The sequence below is a fragment of the Littorina saxatilis genome, linkage group LG11 (genome assembly GCF_037325665.1).
Source record: "Littorina saxatilis isolate snail1 linkage group LG11, US_GU_Lsax_2.0, whole genome shotgun sequence".
Lineage (NCBI taxonomy): Eukaryota > Metazoa > Mollusca > Gastropoda > Littorinimorpha > Littorinidae > Littorina > Littorina saxatilis.
The window spans coordinates 22,428,857-22,450,293 of NC_090255.1; the positions used below are offsets into that span (position 1 = coordinate 22,428,857).

A 21,437-nucleotide genomic window follows, 5' to 3' on the forward strand; every position below is an offset into this window, starting at 1 on the left:
TCTTCTTAAAACTGTTTTGATTGAGATGACTGATATATATGTGGGTAATTGTAGTGAGCGGCGAAAAGTTACTCCCCCCAGTATACATTAGTAATGCCCAGACACAACTTCGACACAGAAAGGACGGTGAAAGGTTCCCCCTTTCTTTCCTTTCTTCTCAATTCTGAATTTTCTTTTTTTGGGGGGTAATTCCGTTTCAAATTGTGTGAAGTTTTTTTGTTTCCTTCCTTGTCATTCTTGGGTGTGTTTGATTTCGAGTCTAGAAATAAAGTTGTACATTATAATTTATGGGAGTGAGAGCAGTTGTTCTTCTTCTTCGTCTTCTTAAAACTGTTTTGATTGAGATGACTGATATATATGTGGGTAATTGTAGTGAGCGGCGAAAAGTTACTCCCCCCAGTATACATTAGTAATGCCCAGACACAACTTCGACACAGAAAGGACGGTGAAAGGTTCCCTCCTTCTTTCCTTTCTTCTTAATTCTGAATTTTCTTTTTTTTGTGTGGGGTAATTCCGTTTCAAATTGTGTGAAGTTTTTTTGTTTCCTTCCTTGTCATTCTTGGGTGTGTTTGATTTCGAGTCTAGAAATAAAGTTGTACATTATAATTTATGGGAGTGAGAGTAGTTGTTCTTCGTCTTCTTAAAACTGTTTTGATTGAGATGACTGATATATATGTGGGTAATTGTAGTGAGCGGCGAAAAGTTACTCCCCCCAGTATACATTAGTAATGCCCAGACACAACTTCGACACAGAAAGGACGGTGAAAGGTTCCCTCCTTCTTTCCTTTCTTCTTAATTCTGAATTTTCTTTTTTTTGTGTGGGGTAATTCCGTTTCAAATTGTGTGAAGTTTTTTTGTTTCCTTCCTTGTCATTCTTGGGTGTGTTTGATTTCGAGTCTAGAAATAAAGTTGTACATTATAATTTATGGGAGTGAGAGTAGTTGTTCTTCGTCTTCTTAAAACTGTTTTGATTGAGATGACTGATATATATGTGGGTAATTGTAGTGAGCGGCGAAAAGTTACTCCCCCCAGTATACATTAGTAATGCCCAGACACAACTTCGACACAGAAAGGACGGTGAAAGGTTCCCCCTTTCTTTCCTTTCTTCTCAATTCTGAATTTTCTTTTTTTGGGGGGTAATTCCGTTTCAAATTGTGTGAAGTTTTTTTGTTTCCTTCCTTGTCATTCTTGGGTGTGTTTGATTTCGAGTCTAGAAATAAAGTTGTACATTATAATTTATGGGAGTGAGAGCAGTTGTTCTTCTTCTTCGTCTTCTTAAAACTGTTTTGATTGAGATGACTGATATATATGTGGGTAATTGTAGTGAGCGGCGAAAAGTTACTCCCCCCAGTATACATTAGTAATGCCCAGACACAACTTCGACACAGAAAGGACGGTGAAAGGTTCCCTCCTTCTTTCCTTTCTTCTTAATTCTGAATTTTCTTTTTTTTGGGGGGGTAATTCCGTTTCAAATTGTGTGAAGTTTTTTTGTTTCCTTCCTTGTCATTCTTGGGTGTGTTTGATTTCGAGTCTAGAATGTACATTATAATTTATGGGAGTGAGAGTAGTTGTTCTTCTTCTTCGTCTTCTTAAAACTGTTTTGATTGAGATGACTGATATATATGTGGGTAATTGTAGTGAGCGGCGAAAAGTTACTCCCCCCAGTATACATTAGTAATGCCCAGACACAACTTCAACACAGAAAGGACGGTGAAAGGTTCCCTCCTTCTTTCCTTTCTTCTTAATTCTGAATTTTCTTTTTTTTGGGGGGGTAATTCCGTTTCAAATTGTGTGAAGTTTTTTTGTTTCCTTCCTTGTCATTCTTGGGTGTGTTTGATTTCGAGTCTAAAAATAAAGTTGTACATTATAATTTATGGGAGTGAGAGTATAGTTGTTCTTCTTCGTCTTCTTCTTAAAACTTTTTTGATTGAGATGACTGATATAAGTTGAGCGAGAAAGTTACTCCCTCCTCTTTGCAAACACTAATACCTCTTTTTGACACACACATCGCCACATAAAGAGAACGGGAAAAGAACCTCCTCCTTTCTTAATTTCTTTTCTTATTTTATTAATTGTGTGTGTGTGAGTGTGTGTGTGTGTGTGTGTGTGTGTGTGTGTGTGTGTGTGTGTGTGTGTGTGTGTGTGTGTGCGCGCGTGTGTGTGTGTGATGATGATGATAGCAAACATACTTCAGAGCAACAGGAGAAGAAGAAGGAGGAGGAGGGGGAGGGGGGTGGTCTCACTAATGCACATAGTCACACGAACACGCACACACACACACTTACACACATACACCAACAATGTTTCTGTTCATAATTGATTAAAATCCTAAAAACACAGTCCTAAACAATACATAATTAATACCAGATCGGAATAAAAGCACACAAATTAAATGCTGTCAAAGCAGACGAGTTGTATCCCTACACAAGACAGACATTTTCTGGGGCAGGCTAGGGAAAGACAATAAGACTGGAGTTATCCCTCAGCATAGAAGTCTAAAGACTAACCATACTAACAACGGACAGTGCAGGGGAGATAACAAAAATGGTGATTTAAAAGACTCTCTCTTTGCGAAGTGAGTGTGTATGTGTGCGTGTGTTTGCGTGTGTGCGTGTGTTTGTGTGTGAGTGTGCGTGTGTGTGTGAGTTTGTGTGTGAGTGTGTGGTGTTACAGGTCGCCAAATCCACAAGATATATACGGCACAATAGCGAAATACATAAACACACACACACGCACGCACACACACAAACGACTAAATAAACACGGCACAATAAGAGAGAGAGAGAGAAAGAGAGAGAGTGAGACTAAGAGTGAGTGACTGAGTGAGAGACTGAGTGAATGAGAGAGAGACTGAGTTGAGAGTGAGTGAGAGAGAGAGAGAGAGTGACCATACAACGGGAAGTAACCTACAACCGTATAATTATTTCCTGCGATATATTGTATGTTATGATATTTTGCAATGATGTTTAGCCATAGTTCTTTATACGCGTAGGTGTGCGAGAATATGTAAGCGCAGTGCTTTAAAGATGTTCATGTTATATAGTGCTATATGTTTTATGTAAAATCAATGTCTTGTTTGTATTACTGTTATGTACCACCCCTGAATTTCTCTATGAGATAATAAAGTATTCTTCTTCTTATTCTTCTTATTCTTAAACAGAGCAAGATTTTCCGACAACGGTTGTAGAACTTGACATCTTTCTCACAGAGACAACACAGAATCACGATGATGTTAAAAAAAAAAAAAAAAATCATTCAACAATTCATAAAAAATTATATATTTTTTTATTTCATATCAAAACCACATGGACGATAACAGGCACCACCCATTTGTTACATACATGTGTTTTTTACTCACATGGTCTGGAGTTTTCTACTTGGACTACAACATATATATATATATATATATATGTCGTATCCATTCTGTACAATTTGCGCATTATGTACAATGAGCAGCATATCGTGCTCATTGTATACAATGAGCAACAAGTTTTGCTCATTGTATACAATGAGCAAAACTGTTGCCCATTGTATACAATGAGCAAGACCATAAAGTTGCACATTGTATACAATGTGCACCGAGTGAGCAAGATTGTTGAATGACGTTCAAGCTACACTGATATATGAATCATAGTGAATGGTAAAGTGTTCAAATAACGATGTTTGTTATGTTTAAGCATTGTTTTAATTCTCATTTCGCTAAAACTAAACAGTGTATTAAGAATTTAGTTATTGTAAATTAAAGGGGCAGAAAACAGCTAAAAACAACTTTGTTTTAAAAAATTCTTTGATGCATAGGAACCACTTTAGTGAAACCGCACATCGATAGCGCTGTTAGTTTGGCTGGAAATAACATTTAACTTTGTAGTGGAAGTAGAATGACGTCATATTTTTTATTTTAAAACGGCCGTAACTCGCTTCAAATTTGACCAATATGCATGCGTTTTTTTGTTGTTGCTTTCGGCGTTTTGAACTGGCGTGCATGTGATAAGAAAAAGAATGGAACGAAAAATCCAAAACAATTTTTTCAAAAAAATATTCAAAATCTTTTCTTTTTTTAAAATATATTTTTTGTTACATTTACCTAGAGTAAAGAGTAAAGAGTAAGCAATCTCTTTTTGGCCCGAAAACATGAAACGACAGCAACCTGTTGACTGCCCCTTTAATTAAACAATAAAAACAAATACAACAATTAATGTTGTTTCAACACACGCACACACACATAACATTCGTTCATAATAACGCTCACATTGTCATGTCATGCTAAAAGTAAGAGAGTATGAGAGCGTCGTTTTCACCGCCTTTCACACTTTTTCTATTTGTGAGTAAAGGGTTCAAATCAGTGTAGCTTGAACGCCATTCAACAATCTTGCTCACTCGGTGCACATTGTATACAATGTGCAACTTTATGGTCTTGCTCATTGTATACAATGGGCAACAGTTTTGCTCATTGTATACAATGAGCAAAACTTGTTGCTCATTGTATACAATGTGCAAGATATGCTGCTCATTGTACATAATGCGCAAATTGTACAGAATGGATACGACATATATATATATATATATATATATACAGAGGAACCCCCTTTTTAAGACCCCAAATTTAAGACTCTCCCTTTCAAGACCCTGTGTTTACAGATTTTCTGTTCTTAACCTCTGTCATTTTACCCTCATTTTAAGACTCCCTCCATTTTCAGACCTGATTTACTCAGATTTTTGGAGGTCCTAAAAGGACGGTTCCACTGTAGTCCCAGGAGGTTACCCTCATGGAAATTCAGGCTGCTTTCTCACTGAAGTAAGCTAGCTGCCATGCAGTACAGCACTACCCAATTTTAACCATATTTTCATGCATGTGTGTATTGATGTTTCCAAGTCCTAAGACTTTCGCTGCAAACTTTGGAACTTTATCGTGCGCAGTACCGCACTACCCAATTTGTTTTCTTTTTCCTGCATGCGTGCATTGATGTTTCCAAGCCATACGACTTTCGCTGCAAACTTTGGAACTTTATCGTGCGCAGTACCGCACTACCCAATGTGTTTTCTTTTTCCTGCATGCGTGTATTGATGTTTCCAAGCCATAAGACTTTCGCTGCAAACTTTGGAACTTTATCGTGCGCAGTACCGCACTACCCAATGTGTTTTCTTTTTCCTGCATGCGTGTATTGATGTTTCCAAGCCATAAGACTTTCGCTGCAAACTTTGGAACTTTATCGTGCGCAGTACCGCACTACCCAATGTGTTTTCTTTTTCCTGCATGCGTGTATTGATGTTTCCAAGCCATAAGACTTTCGCTGCAAACTTTGGAACTTTATCGTGCGCAGTACCGCACTACCCAATGTGTTTTCTTTTTCCTGCATGCGTGTATTGATGTTTCCAAGCCATAAGACTTTCGCTGCAAACTTTGGAACTTTATCGTGCACAGTACCGCACTACCCAATTTGTTTTCTTTTTCCTGCATGCGTGTATTGATGTTTCCAAGCCATAAGACTTTCACTGTAAACTTGGGATCTTTATCGTGCGCATGCATGTGCACATGGGATTGTACGGATACCGAGGAGAGTGTGCACAATGTTGACTTAGGGAAATAAATCACTTGCTGAACCTGGGGGACAAACTAGTTTCAAGCCAGCGCCGCTACCGACCGAGCTATCTCCCACACCTGGTTAAAGCTACAATCCTTCTGATGAAAACAGTTCTACTCACTGCCTCATATCTACTCAGGCTTTTACATGGGATAGGGTCATCCCTCCAATTAGAGGCATGTAAACAATCTAAATCTTGTCCGCTTCCTGTGAAGCATGGGACATTTTTTGCCGATTGACAGTTAAGTGTCAGGAAAGAAATTAATTCATGAACAAATGTCTCTCTCTCTGTACAGAAATCACCCTGTATGTTGATTTTTGGTATGGGTCCTAGTGGTGGTGGTGAAAAATGTAATCATGATCTGTTTCTTTTTCCTTTAAAAAAAAAAAAGGCTGAAGAATAAAAAGATAAAAAAACAAAACCACACACAATATACACACACAAAAACAATGCTCTGACATTGTTACCAATTAAAACTAATCTCCACACTAATTGACTAAATAACTCCCTACACTTGCAATTGATACCAACCTGGTACAAACTCCATGACGATCATGACCGGCTGGCGTTGCGCAGCAATACCGATAAAGGAAACGATGTTGGGATGGTTGTACTGTTTCAGGATTCGACCCTCCTGCAGGAACTTTTTGCGTTGATCCTCCGACAGTGTGTCACGACACGTCTTCACAGCCACCACCATGTTCTTTGGTGCGTACATGCCTTTGTACACCTCTCCAAAGTTACCCTGCAAATAATCACATTCAAATATCAAACCAGAGTTTACATATATTCAAACAAGTTCCTTTTCTCATATATGGGTGCGTCTCAGAAACTGAACCTTTTGTGTGTGCCATAATCAAATTAGCCCACAATTGAAACATACTGAATTTTAAATCATGATATTGGTATTTTTGAGAAGTAAAATGAATAAAGAAATAGTACAAACAAAACTGAGTATTTTGCATGATTATTATGAAGGTTGTTTTGCGAAAGAAATGATTGGATGCGTGAAAAATGGAGGTCTGATCTGTGACATGAACCATCAACTAGTTTTGCACCTCACTACAAGAATCGTTTAGAATGTCCAAGGACTGCTATTCTTGTTATGTGTGTTTGGTTTAAGTGTACTTGACAGTTGAAATGTTATTTTGTCCACAGAATTGTTTTTTTAAACGAAATTAATCGCTTGAAAGTTTGCCATCACTGTCGTAACATAGGTTTCCACACGCGTGCAACAGCAACAAGTCCTAAATTTGAACTTTAGAATTTGCATATTCATCTTCAACACGATCTTGACATGAAAGGGCATAGAAAATCGCTAAGCTAAATGTTATACTGTTCAAAAAAAGAAACGCATAGTTGCTACAGCAAATTTGTTTTATTTGTTTTATTTTTCGAAAAAATTAACAGAAAATCCAATATTTAGATTATTTGTTTGAAATTTGGTATGGACACAGTTGAATGCACACACAGTTCATTTGCATCTTCAAATCAATCAGTCAATCAATACGATTGGGTGCCGAGGCTGTCAAGTCAGTAGGGGGTGTGACTGCCTTGAGCAGCAACAACTGCCCGGCACCTTCTGGGCATGGACTGGATCAGATGCCGGATATCTTGCTGTGGGATGGTGTCCCACTCCTCCTGAAGTGCCTGCAATAGATCGCGGTGATTTGCCGGCGCTTCTTCTCGCCTGCGCACACGTCTGTCCAATTCATCCCCGAGGTGTTCTATCGGGTTCATGTCTGGCGACATGGATGGCCAGGGAAGCACCTGGACATGGTGGTCGGTGAGGAACTGGGTGGTGAGTCGTGCTGTGTGCGGGCGAGCGTTGTCCTGCTGGAATATGGCATCCTGGTCAGCCAGAAGAGGAAGGGCGTGTGGGCGCAGAATTTCCTCCACGTATCGCTGGGCAGTTATGCGCCCTTGGACGTGCACCAGGGTGCTCCTTCCAGCGGTATTGATCGCCCCCCACACCATGACGCCTCCACCACCATGAACGGGTGCCTCATCCACACAGTTGGGCGCGTAACGTTCGTTTACTCTCCGGTAGACCCTCCTCCGACCATCATGTCGCTGGAGCAGGAAGTAGGACTCGTTGCTGAACCACACGTGTCTCCAGTGATTCCGGACGGTCCAGCGAAGGTGCTGGTTGCCCCACTGCACTCGGTTCTGGCGATGGCGGCGGGTGAGGACAGCTCCTCTGTGAGGTCTGCGAGCTCTCAAACCAGCTTCATGCAGGCGGTTCCGCACGGTCTGGTCCGATAATCGGTGTGGCCCGGGGAGAGCCTGGACAGAAGATGAGGCCGACAGGAAACGATTCCGGAGGTGGCGGAGCCGTATGAAGCGGTCGTGAGCAGCAGTTGTCGCCCTTGGTCTTCCCGCTCGTGGCAAGTCAGCAACGGAGCCAGTGGCTTGAAACCTGACCCACAGTCTACTGATGGTGCTCTGGGACACGTGGAAGTGCCTGGCGATTGCACTTTGACTTTGGCCTGCTTGTAAACGACCCAATGCAATTTGGCGGTCTTCTCTGCTCAATCGGGCCATCTTTCGTCGCTGAATTGTCGTCTGATTTCTTTGTGGCGAACAATCCGCTTTTATGGGTTTTGGAAGACATGGTGAGAGCTCAATATTCCCCGAGTTTCACGAGATTACACTGAAGCATGACGAGTGGTCATGCCAAATGAGCAATTTTGACATTGTAGCCACTGATAACGCATGCGTCACGTGCAGAGCTCACTTGTGGCAATGGACGAAAGGTCGACGACCAGATAAACATTTTCTGCAGTTTGTAACCATATAACTAAATTAACCAAATATTACAAGCTATGCGTTTCTTTTTTTGAACAGTATATTTAAGTATTATTTTCTCAAAATTGCATCTGCAAACTAAGTTGAAAGTAGCGCAATATGACATGTTTCTTCAAAATTCAGTTACGATGGTGAACGGTTTTGCAAATAATGTTCAGAGTTTTGAAGAAAGATTAGAACTATTTTGCGCGTAGTGACTTAGAGGTGCGGGTGACTACGCATGCGCAGTTACAGAGAGAAATAGTTCAGCTTCCAGCAGCGAAGAAAGATTTCGAGAATGTTTCCGAAGTCTGTGATTTTGTTACGACAGTGATCAACACCCAAGGTTCTTGAGAAAAGGTGAGTTTTTGCTGCTATGATATTCTATGAAGTGAAAAATTAGGCTAAACATTTGTTAATAATAGTTTTTCTTTCGATTTCACCTAGTCAAAACTTGACTAAATGTTTTAACATAGAGGGGGAATCGAAACGAGGGTCGTGGTGTATGTGTGTGTGTGTGTGTGTGTGTCTGTCTGTGCGTGTGTGTGTGTAGAGCGATTCAGACTAAACTACTTGACCGATCTTTATGAAATTTGACATGAGAGTTCCTGGGTATGATATCCCCGGACGTTTTTTTCTTTTTTTCGACAAATACTTTTGATGACGTCATATCCGGCTTTTTGTAAAAGTTGAGGCGGCACTGTCACACCCTCATTTTTCAATTAAATTGATTGAAATTTTTGTAAAGCAATCTTCGACGAAGGCCGGACTTCAGTATTGCATTTCAGCTTGGTGGCTTAAAAATTAATTAATGACTTTGGCCATTAAAAATCTGAAAATTGTAATAATTTTTTTTTATATATATATAAAACGATCCAAATTTACGTTCATCTTATTTGACATCATTTCCTGATTCCAAAAACATATAAATATGTTATATTTGGATTAAAAACAAGCTCTGAAAATTAAAAATATAAAAATTATGATCAAAATTAAATTTCCGAAATCGATTTAAAGGAACGGTAAGTGTCAATGTTTTCTTTAATTGTAAAAGTTGTATGTTCAATGGAATGGTAAGTCTGAACAAAATAATTACTTTATTTTGTTTTTAGCCAGTGAATGTGGATGCATCAAAATCTTGATAGACATCAAACAAATTCATGTTAGTGAAACTAGTACACATATTGCATCAATCTTTGGTTGAAATCGCAGGTACTTGCATGTTTCAGGTGCAAGAGATTCGACGTGATGAGCTGGTGGTAAAGTTCCTTCGAAGGAAACCGGAGGAGAACTACTATTGCTTTCCAGGGATCGATGATATTTCCTTAGTCCCTACATCTGATGCAACCATGATTCGTGACCCCACCTTCAATGCCAGGGGGCATTATTTCTTTTGAAATAAATTAATTAACTGCAAGTGGCAACTGTTCTATATGTAACCAATGCCTTTGGTTTATTGTCTTAACAATTGAATGAACCACTTTTGAACATTTGCATTCTTCATGTCAAACCTTATAATACATGTCTGGTTGTTCGTTTCCGAGTTACGTCGGTGATGAACTTTTCATTAATGTTTCTCTTTTTGGGGGCAAAGTTTGCATGATTTTGTCCAGCTTTTTTTTTTCTGTTCCTGTTTTAGTGTTTGGCATTTTACCTAAGAAGAATCTGGTTGCAAAATTACCTTCATTTAGTAAAGTTTGTTGGAAAAAGCATAACCGTTTCTTTGTTGCAAAAGTGATGTTTCCATGTTACATCGGTAACCATTTTGCATTCTTTTGGGATAACTTTCTAACATTTTGTCTTAGAGCAACAAATCTTTGTATATATGCTATTGTGAAGGTTAAATGTCAATAAGACTGAATGAATGCCATGTATCAACATGTTCTGATCAGGATATCATTAATTAATTTTCATTTTTGTATTGAAATTTTGACGAATGCATGGAACTTTGAAAAAAACATTATTTTGTTGTTTGCATGTAGTCATTTCATATTGAACTCTATAATGGCTTGTGATTCAACAATAATAACTGAATAAAAGTCGTTTTCAGCCTTATAAATGCAGTTTTGTTGTCTTTTATTGTTTCCATGTAACACGGGTGATTTTGCACACATGGTCCAAATAATGCTCAATATATGGCAAACTAAAGGCAATGTTATATTTTTTCTTGTTTAAACTGAAAAGGTACACCCTGAGAAGTGTGTAAATAGTATTATCAAAGTTTTCTGGGAAGATTTTACTTTTGGTGATAATGTCACAAACAGAGGACGAGATTCTGAGACGCACCCATAAACCACGAGTAAAAAAAAGGGAACGTGTAAACCCAGTTTAACTGCAAATCTCAATAAAATGAGGGAAAGGTGGATTTTTTTTGAAGACCTAAGAAACAAATGCATTTACATCCCTATATGTGTCAGATCCAGGTTAACAGGAAAATGAGACTCACAGTTAGCTCAAATATTTTCCCCAGCTGCCCTGAGCTTAACTCATTCCGGATAGCTTCCCAAATAACCCAATTACCTTGAAAATGCCTTCAGCGACAGGTTTTGACATTAGGCAGCTCAACACTATCATCTTTTGAACTATTTGGAAAGTCAGCTCAGAATAAGCTATAAACCTGTCATTTGGTCTTGCAGGTCAATCCATCATAATGGACGATTTTCTGAAATAGTTCTGTCGGGTTTGAATGGGTTGTGAAAGAGTGCATGAGTACCCTTGCTTTAGCTCCGACAAAAAAGTAACAAAAATAATGTTTGTTTCCGATGACAAGGCCAACAAAATTAAGGTCGGAAGGTTGGTAACTTGTTTAAAGTTGTCAGGTCGGAAGGTTAGTAACTTTAAAAAAATTTTTTTTTTTTAATAACACAGGCGCATGTGGCTTTTTATGGGCCGGAACTCGTAGTAGCTGTGTTCCCTGCATGTTGGAGAAGAGTAACGTTCCTTGTATAGTCTGCACAATCAAGTTTTTCTATTTATGAATTTGATTAATGTTTTTTGACGGGTCAAAAAAAAAAGTTCTAAAGTTCGGAAGTGAGACAATGCCAAAAGGTGACGTTTTCATGTCAGTATGTCCCAAATGACATCACCAGTACATTTTTCATTCTATCTAATCTGTTTTCGTTCTATTTTTTCTAATAACATGCGTTAACAATTGATTGCCAACTGGAATGGAAGAGCACAAAAAGTGTAACTTGATATGTAGTTTCTCTAGAGGGAAAAACATCTTCCACTTTCATGTCAGTGTGTCCCATGCAACATACATTTGCCAAACAGCTATGTGCAAGTAGATTATTTGTTAGTGGTATAGAAAATACTGATCAACAATTAAAGTCAGTTTTCACATTCATTTTCTACCTATTTCTTATTTGTTTATTCTGTTGGCAATGGTGAAATGTCAGCAATCGTGTGTCATTCGGGACAGTAGACATGACACCTGACCTTTTGTCACTGTCTCAAGTACAAAATTAAGGTCAGTTGGGGAATCAGAAACAATGACAATTGTTTTCTCTGGGTCTAAATATACTCACCAAACTCCACCCTTCACTCACATTTGAATAAAAAGAAGACACGCCAGTAATCAGGTTAGGTACTTTTTTGGATCAATATTTCGGCAGATAAACTGCCTTCGTTAGTTCACTCACATTTCCGATCTGCATCTCGAGGTGGATGTGGTCGTTGAGCAGCTCCCAGTCCTCCCTGACGATGGCTTTCTTCAGGATGGCTTGAGACTTGTTGGTGACCGGCTCGCCCGACATGTACCGCTGCTCAATCAGCTCCTGGATGGTCGGGAGGAACGACGCGCCCTCAAAACGCCATCCTGTCTCCTGTTACAACAGCACAATGAAATGTTAGGTCGGGAACGACGCGCCCTCAAAACGCCACCCTGTCTCCTGTCACAACAGTACAACAAATTGTTAAGGTACTGTCTTTTTACTTTTTTTCCCTCTCTTTTTTGTGAGTCTCCAGCTGGTGTCTCACACACTACAAACATTTCTCTCTTATCCATGATCTCTCTCTGATAAAAGACACCATCACAACCACCTCCCTCCCGCCCCTCTCCCAACACACACCAACTGACCTCTGCCCCATGGATGATGAAGTGTTTGTGGCCCTGCCAGTACATAGACAGGACGTACCGCGTCTCGTTGGTCTTGCGATTCTTGCTCTCGCGCACCAGATAGTCCCCGTCCTCCGTCAGGAGCCTCTGCACCTCCTCCCGCGGCAACACGCCATGAAAACACTCCTCCTCCTCTATGCGCAGCTGCGGGATCGGCAGTTCGTCCTGAGGACACAATCAACATAATACTAACATACAGTTAAAAGAAAACAAACGAAAAAAATAATAAATGTTAACAAGACTTATTTACAATTGCATATAGAAAAGAAGCCTACACAATCAACATAATACTAATAATACAATGAAACCCCCCCATTCTTTCTTTCTTTCTTTATTCTTTATTTGGTGTTTAACGTCGTTTTCAACCACGAAGGTTATATCGCGACGAGGGAAAGGGGGGAGATGGGATAGGGGAAAAGGGGGAGATGGGATAGAGCCACTTGTTAAGTGTTTCTTGTTCACAAAAGCACTAATCAAACAAGAGGCGAAGCCTTCAAGGATCACGTAAGAAATCGACAAACAGCTAGTAACACAAACTCAATCACTCCGTCACACATACACACACACAGTACACACACACACACATACACACACAGAAAGAGCATAGGTGAAACTGTGCAAGAAAGCGAGACACTAGATCTAGATCTGTCTGTCTGCATGTAGCCTACTTACATGGACACGACTGCCAAATAGTCTCGGCCCGCTCAAAATAACAATCACCGAGACTTTCAGTAATTCCATCGCGGGACGTCTAACCCTCGTACGTCATAATGTGACGTCAATGTAATATGACGTCTTCAAATGTTAAAGTTTCTACCACAGACATACACACCAGGGCCGGACTACCGGGGGGGGGGGGGGGGGGGTTATGGGGGTTGCGCAACCCCCCCCCCCCCCTAGCCTAAACATGTACCTTACTTATTTAATTTTTTTTTATTATTGCTTATTTTATGCCGTTTCATGCAAGGAGCGACCATTTTCCTATCTCAGAATATGACCTACCTGTCAGCTTAAGGGGGCTTCGCCCCCTGACCCCCACAACGAGGGGGGGGGGGGGGGGGGGGGGGGTGGGTGGGTTCTAGGTTTCCGGACCCCCCCCAGCCAAAAAATAAAAATATTGAATGAGGTATGCATTTCTTTATTTTACATTGAGTTTCAATTTTTGGGGTATTAATCAGTGACAAAATCTGCTGCCTGAAACTGGTAATGATCATCCTCAGAATGCACCAGATTGCACCATTTTGCATCCTTTTTTTCAAAATTTTCCGGGGGGGCATGCCCCCGGACCCCCCTAGCAAGCTTTCTTAGTATCCTATCAGTCGATTGATGTTTATCACGTGGTAGGCACCAATGGTGACGTAGTTCACCCACTAATGGGAGGCAACCGCGGGTGGCAAATACCATGGTGCTGTCACTTTTTTAGTTGGGGTTGCTTCCCTTATACCTAGACGGGAAGCTTTTATCAGACCTGAGCATTTCGAAGTGTGTCAATGCTAATTATGTGATTCGGAGTTAGAATATGTAATTTAATTTTTTTTAATCAATTTTGCTATTATAAAGTACTCTTCTGCACATGAAGAAAATAAACAAAAATAAACAAATGCCAAAGAGTTAAAAAAAAAATACAAAAAATACGGGTAGATGGAGATTTGAACTCGACTCAATCACGCATCAGGCAAACGAGAGAACCGTTCGACCACGGAATCAGATAAAATTAAACGGACACTGTAATGCATTAAAGAAGACGCTAGCACGCTTTCACTCCACAAGCCGGTATGATCGAGCATCGGTTGAAATCTTTCGCGAGCGGTATCTCGTATTTGTCCGCAATGCATTGGTGCTTAAATGACACCAATGTGTGTCCATGAGGGACATAAATCTACAAACAATATTTTAACAAGATTTATTCAAAATTGACGGTTTTAGAGGAGGGGGATGAGCTTGGAAACACCCGGGTAAGTCTTTACCGAGTTTTCATGAATAACACTTATCGAGAGGAAGTGGTTTTACAGGCCGGTATATGAGTTGCAGCTGTTTCAAGAATACGAGCCCTGGCCTAGGGATAGAATAAGGCTTCCGTATAAAACCAAGGTTTCCTTAACTAGTAAATCAAGTGCTAGAAACCTAAAGTTGGGAAAAACCGCTGAGGGGAAGGTAAGTTGTACCCTCCCTCTGCCCTTTGAGCGAAATTGGCTCAGCCTAAATTGACGCTTAGAAAAGCGAGCAGAAAGACCTGAGAAAGTAACCAAAGCTGAATCCCTGAAATGGAAAACCGAGATTCAACCTTCAGATAAAAAGAGGGGTAGGCGCGGTAAAGCCGGACGCCTGTATACCATAATACTGTGACACGTGTGACGTCACTTCGATGGCCTAGCTGAGAAGGCTAGAGAATCAAACAGGGTGAACAAATGCGTACTATTCTGCGATGTAGGAGAAAACTCCTAGCACATTGCAAATTTAAGAAAAATCCAGGGGCCGTCGCAGTGAAGGCTACAACGAGAGTGTAGCCTGTTAACTTGTGGGAGAAAACCCTGCGAGGCGTAATGCCAAAGTAGAAACACTGACCTCAAGGAATGTGATTCTATTTATTGCTGGCAAAAACATAAAAAAAACTCACTGTCTTTTGCGTGTGGGAGAAAAACAACCCCAATGCTAAAAACTTCTGTGCCAAACCTAAGTTTAGCCACATGATGGTGTTTTAGTTCTTTCCGTAACCTCTCAGAAAGAAAAGCTGAAACTAAGGGATTTCTGCGAGTCCTTTGTGCTGCGCAGCGAAAGTCGCTGACAGAAGCCACTGCCTCAAGAGGTAGGCTTAGCCGGAAAAGTTCCGACTGAGAGGTTACGAACAGTGGCTCAGTGAGCCTAAAGATTTTGAGTCAGAATGTGAGCCAGTAATTTGGACATGTTCTGGCGATTTGTCGGAAACCAAAGCTTATGACTCTAATGAGAAAGCGCGATTCCGTAAACCGTAAAAGCTGACATTGTTTTAACAGCTTGCCTTGTTTTTCGCCACTGAGGCGAAAAATTAGCGGCCTTAGCAGCTTCATCCGAGAAGGTGAAAAACAAGAGGTATGCCGCACCATAGATGGGCGTACATACCGCAAAGCTGCCTAAGACAGAGGGTCTAACCCTATGTGTGTTTGCTTAGCTTCGTTATCTTGCCTAATTTGAGGCAAAATGTGGCAAGCTGACGCAGTTAAAGGCAGAGTAAGCCTCCCGTAAACCATCACAGATACGGTCAGGCTTTTACACACAGTACAAACACCATTTCATTTAAACACTCACCAATTGAGAACATCCTAGGTGCCCTCCGTAAAGAGCGAACAATTTTCAAAGAATTTATTTTTGCGTGGTTTATCTTACCCCTGAGCCATCGTGAACCCGTGTGATCCAGTTTTCCCTTTTCACAATGCAGTCGTCATAGTTAGTCATTTGAATGCGACTCGACGTGAGCTTATCTACAATAGCACGTTTTTTTTATGCACGAAACAACGGCTGTGGTTCACAAGAACTCTAGCGATGGCTTTTGACTGTTGAGAGGAACGGCGATTTGCACTGATAAACCGGCCGTCGTCTGCTACGACCCTTGCGTGACCCTGCTTCCGGGCTTTTCTTTTTTTAAACTTTCACAACTTCGAATTGTTCTGATCTTGTCTTGATGAAAAACGAATTCTTTTATGATTAAAGAATGTTTGTGTAACAAGCTGTCAATTTATTATTTAGATTTTAAAAGTTAGGTCTAGCGCAAAAACGAGGCGCCGTTGTTGTTAACGGAACAAGTCTACGAAAATAAATTCTTTGAAAATGTCTCACCCTCGACAGAAAGCAGCCAGGATGTTCCCGTTCGGTGAGCGTTCAAATGAAAGTATGCTTGTACTGTATTTAGACGCTCGAGGAGCTCTGTGATGGTTTACGGGAGGCTTACTGTGCCTTTAACGGCTTCTTCCAGAAGATGGGGAGGAATGCACCGTAGCATAGACGTGCGAACACTCCCCTGATGAACCACAAAAAGCAAAGAGCGGAGTAGATCCGCCTCTTACTTGTAACCTGAGCCAAGCGATGGCTGACCAATCAAGCAAACCTCTGTGAAAGGAAAAGACTAAAGTGACTCAAAGGTGACTTTAAATCTTGGATCCTAGAGGGAAAGGAGAACCTGCACGCGTGCACGGAATGTGCCAAGAAAAGCGCTGGGAGGCTCCGCTGTTCAATAGACTTTAGCCAAAGCGGCTAGAAGCGTCATGACATCCATCTCCCGCGCGTCAGGACGAAACTCGAAGTTGACAAGAGCAGAGAAGATAGAGCACGATACATAATCTTTGCAAAGTTTCCGAAAGAGAGGATAACTTGAAAAGATCATGTGCTTATTCCCTCATAGACAAGAGAGAGGACTCAGTATAACGTACTACTGTAGCCCTCTTCCCTAACAGAATAGTGACATCTTTCTCTACCGCATCGTCACGAAACCTGAATGGGTCTAATGACGACGCGATCGATCTCGACAGAGATCTCTGCAAAGTCTCAGAGAGAGACGATAACTCAAGCAAGCGTAAGCCAGTCTTCTCCAAAGACAAAAGAGAATTCTCCGTCAACGGAACTACTCTGTCTCCGAGGCAAGGCAAACGAGTCAATCAAATTGACTGAGTTATGCGGCAGTGTAAACTTCTTAGCCGAACCAGCAGGCAAAGCTGAGGCTAAACACAAAGAAGCACGGTAAGGCTGCGCTGAAACAGGAGCCAGACCATGAGCTGTTAACAGCGGTACAGCGTGAAACGCACCGCCAGGCTCAACAGTAGCCAGTTGCTAAGACAGCTCAAACGCTACCAACGGGGATTCCCGAAAACGGAACTGCTGCTTCTCTTCCTTCGCAGAACGGAAATCCCCCAAAGCGGAAGGAGGTTGGGCAAACAAACCGACAGGTGTTGCAACACCCTCCTCAAAATACCGTGAATCAACTTCCGCCGCCAAAGCCAGTGCTAGCGGAAGTTTAACCGGTGCGCGGATGTTGGCATCTTCGTCATCCTGAACGGAAGCACCAAAATCTGACTCATAATCCCGCACATCTGTACAACCAGGCAACGCACTTCCGCCCTGACTACAATAGTCAGGCGAAGCGTCACCCGGAAGAGACGACAAAGCGAGGTATGCGATACCCAAGCAGTGTGTCCCTAGGGATTGCTTCCTGCCTTCCGGTCGGAAGCGGGGAATGTTGTGCTGCCATACCCTCTGCCCGTAGTACAGAGAGTGACGGCTGACGCACTTCCCCTGTTCGATCAGAGACCGAACACGTATCTGGGCTTTTTCCACACCCTAGCCGTTCATCAACCGGAACGACGTAGGATGGGAATATAAGCTTTCACTCACGGCGCGGCGTACCGGCGTGGCTACTTTCTTCAGTATACGATCTTCGCTTTGGCCAGAGAACCCGGCTACTAACGAAGAATGAATACCTTTATCGTTAACAGGCCGACCACCAGAAGAGGCCTGAGAACGCAGAAGAGAAAGACCGTCACTGCCATCAGAAGACCCATGCACGTCAGCGGACGTGACTGTGGCCAAAGGAGGAACACGCACCCTGCCCAGGGAACGGGAATCGCCAACACCAGCAGGAAAAGACAGGAAGTTCTGCCTTGGTCGACGAAAGTTCTGCTGAAAGTGATGAAATCTGAGCGCTCAGTGAGCGCAAAATAGCAGAAACATCCTGCTTATCACTAACAGAGCTAGAACCTGAAGTGACTTTAATTGATTCTAAAGGCAATTTTGGCATGGGTAATTCAGGCATGTCAATAGTAGCTCATTGAGCGCAAAATAGCAGAAACATCTTGCTTATCACTAACAGAGCTAGAACCTGAAGCGACTGTAAATGATTCTGAAGGCAATTTTGGCATGGATAATTCAGGCATGTCAATAGTAACATCAAAAGAAGATAATGATGAGAGGTCTGAGACGTTAATCACAGCATGACTCGCAGAGGCTTTCGATTTACGGGGAGGCTTTTTGACAGGAGAAGGCTCCGCCACTGGCTTAGAGTTTTTCTTTTTACCGCTAACCGACATGGTGGGTGAAAAGTGTAAACAACAGCTAAGCGCTGGCAAAACCCAAGTCAACTAACGATGAAAATATCAAAATAGCTCACCCCAAACACACGTAGAGAGCAGAGGAACGTGCGCGAGTACCAAGGTGTGGGTCTGACACAAGAAGTGTCAGGCAAAAACGGCTGAAAAGCCAGAGCGAAAAACAACACGTCCGTATCCACGGATCACTGGAGAGAGTATGATTCCAAGATGGCGGCAAGGTCAGGAAGTCACGCGTGACTTTGTCCTGTTATGGGGTCAAGGTAGCTCTTTTTTTAGGGTTACCTCCCCTTGTTACCAAGGTGACGATTTCAGCGTCCTAGCACTAAACTGGAGTAAATTGCTATATGTGAGTTGGGATAAGAATGTAATTTAATGTGTGTTTATGCAAGTGAACATTTGTGCATGTGCAAACAAACTGAGCAGAAACAAAATCTCCCTATCCAATCCATAAAACCACACACATCTATACTACCACTACAACCATCACCACCTTCAACAGCTTCTTGGGGTTGGTCACTTCCTCAAGGCAGACGGCACACTTCTCTTCTTCTTCTTCTTCATCTACTCTTTCTTCTTCTTCTTTGTCGTCATCTTCGTCGTCATCTTCTTCGTCATCAGCGTCATAAAAACTATCATCAACCTCCATGTCTTTATTTAGGATCAGATTACGCTGAATCAATGGCAAGGTGGACTCTTCCGAATCTTGAGATCCATTGCAAGAACTTGCATCAGAGTAAAAACTATCATCATCCTCCATGTCTTTATTTAGGATCAGATTACACAGAATAAATGGCAAGTTGGACTCTTCCCAATCTTGAGATCCATTGCAAGAACTTGACTTGGTGGACAGGCCTTCTCTTGTGTTTGGGTGCTTTTTGCTTCTGGTACCACTATCACTGGCTTTGACTTCTTCAATTGAATGCTGCTTTGACAGCTTTGATATCATTTTGTCAAAGATTTCCTTCTGTCGAATGTAGAGAATAATCTTTCTTAGATTTCCACGAGACTGGGGTGTTCTGCTGGGACGAAAGGTGGCAAGAGCCTCTGTCAGTATGTCTATTGCATCATCATGCGATGCGCCAGCCTGACCTGCACATACACAGATCCATAACCCTTGAAAGAGATTGAAGCATTAAGAATTTCAACACAATAAGAAACACATAATATCTGTAATTAATGCGATGTCGTCGTGGAATTTTGGCGTAAATTAATTCTTGGCGATTTTGATGTTTTTCACTAAGTAAATCATTCTCTATGAGAAATATTCTCTAAAATACGATTACTGGCACGGTTGGCCTAGTGGTAAGGCGTCCGCCCCGTGATCGGGAGGTCGTGGGTTCGAACCCCGGTCGGGTCATACCTAAGACTTTAAAATTGGCAATCTAGTGGCTGCTCCGCCTGGCGTCTGGCATTATGGGGTTAGTGCTAGGACTGGTTGGTCCGGTGTCAGAATAATGTGACTGGGTGAGACATGAAGCCTGTGCTGCGACTTCTGTCTTGTGTGTGGCGCACGTTAAATGTCAAAGCAGCACCGCCCTGATATGGCTCTTCATGGTCGGCTGGGCGTTTTGTTTGTTTGCTTGCTTAACGCCCAGCCGACAACGAAGGGCCATATCAGGGCGGTGCAAACAAACAAATCTAAAATACGATTGACAATGCATGATCTAACATTCTTTAATCTTTCTATCCATACCAGGAACGAATTTATCAGGCATGAAAATTAAAAAAAAGTCAAAACAGCTGAAAATGTGTAAGTAATATCAAAGTCGACGGCGCAAAGCGCCTAGCCTTACTAGGGTGATTTCCTGGGGAATGTCCCTTCCCCCCCCCCCCCCCAATTTATTTTTTTTTTTTTTTTCTCCAAAGAACCCAAATTGTGCAATTTGGTGTCATGTGAGCTCCAAGTTTGCCATTACATTCAGTTTTCAGAAAAATGTTTGCCTCCCCCATTTATTTTTTCGTCGGACACGTTTGCTTTTTTGGCGGAACAAAAAAAATGTCGGCGGAAATTTGCCTTTCAGCGGACAATTCCCATGCCTGATTTATACTCATCAAAGTTGTCATTTTACAAACTTTGCTGGGAATGGTTGATTGATTGATTGTGTTTGTGTGTGTTGTATTATGTCCAGTACTTTACAAAATAACAACATGACTTAATTAACCCCTATTCTTCACTTTCAACCTCCTCCCCCCTCATTACTTAGCAGGTAAACAAAGTGCTTTTAAATGAGTGAATATATCATATATATGCAGAGAATTGCTCTTGCTTCAACTGCTAATCTCTTTTAGTGGCTTGATTCACACACCCCGCGGGTTAGGGGAAAAAATTTACCCGATGCTCCCCAGCATGTCGTAAGAGGCGACTAACGGATTCTGTTTCTCCTTTTACCCTTGTTAAGTGTTTCTTGTATAGAATATAGTCAATGTTTGTAAAGATTTTAGTCAAACAGTATGTAAGAAATGTTAAGTCCTTTGTACTGGAAACTTGCATTCTTCCAGCAAGGTAATATATTGTACTACGTTGCAAGCCCCTGGAGCAATTTTTTAATTAGTGCTTTTGTGAACAAGAAACAATTAACAAGTGGCTCTATCCCATCTCCCCCCTTTCCCTGTCGCGATATAACCTTCGTGGTTGAAAATGACGTTAAACAACCAAATAAAGAAAGTAAAGAAAGAAAGGCTTCATTCACAGTTTTGCACTCACCACTTCCAAGCAGAGGGAGAGCAAGTGACTTTTCCCCCTCTTTATCCACTGCCTTGAGCAACCTGTAGTACATGTGTTTCATTGTGTCGCACCATTCAGTCTTGGATTTGGACTTTGTCACGTTAGGCACAATTGCATGAAAAACTACTCCAAATGAGACCTTTGTGCCTCT

General features: G+C 41.6%; 2 protein-coding genes across 3 annotated transcripts in view; both read right to left on the reverse strand.

Moving 5' to 3' along the window:
* LOC138980692 (tyrosine-protein kinase Fer-like) overlaps positions 1-12,661 on the reverse strand; it is a gene marked incomplete at its 5' end in the record, with an annotated part of 33,793 nt that extends 21,132 nt beyond the window's left edge. Inside the window, 3 exons of the mRNA XM_070353600.1 lie at positions 6,115-6,328; positions 12,012-12,194; positions 12,449-12,661. Coding sequence (XP_070209701.1) covers positions 6,115-6,328; positions 12,012-12,194; positions 12,449-12,661 — 610 coding nt within the window. The remainder of the gene's footprint in view (positions 1-6,114; positions 6,329-12,011; positions 12,195-12,448) is intronic.
* LOC138980018 (cytochrome P450 2F5-like) overlaps positions 1-21,437 on the reverse strand; it is a 426,282-nt gene that overhangs the window by 340,945 nt on the left and 63,900 nt on the right. The gene's annotated exons all lie outside the window — the stretch shown is intronic.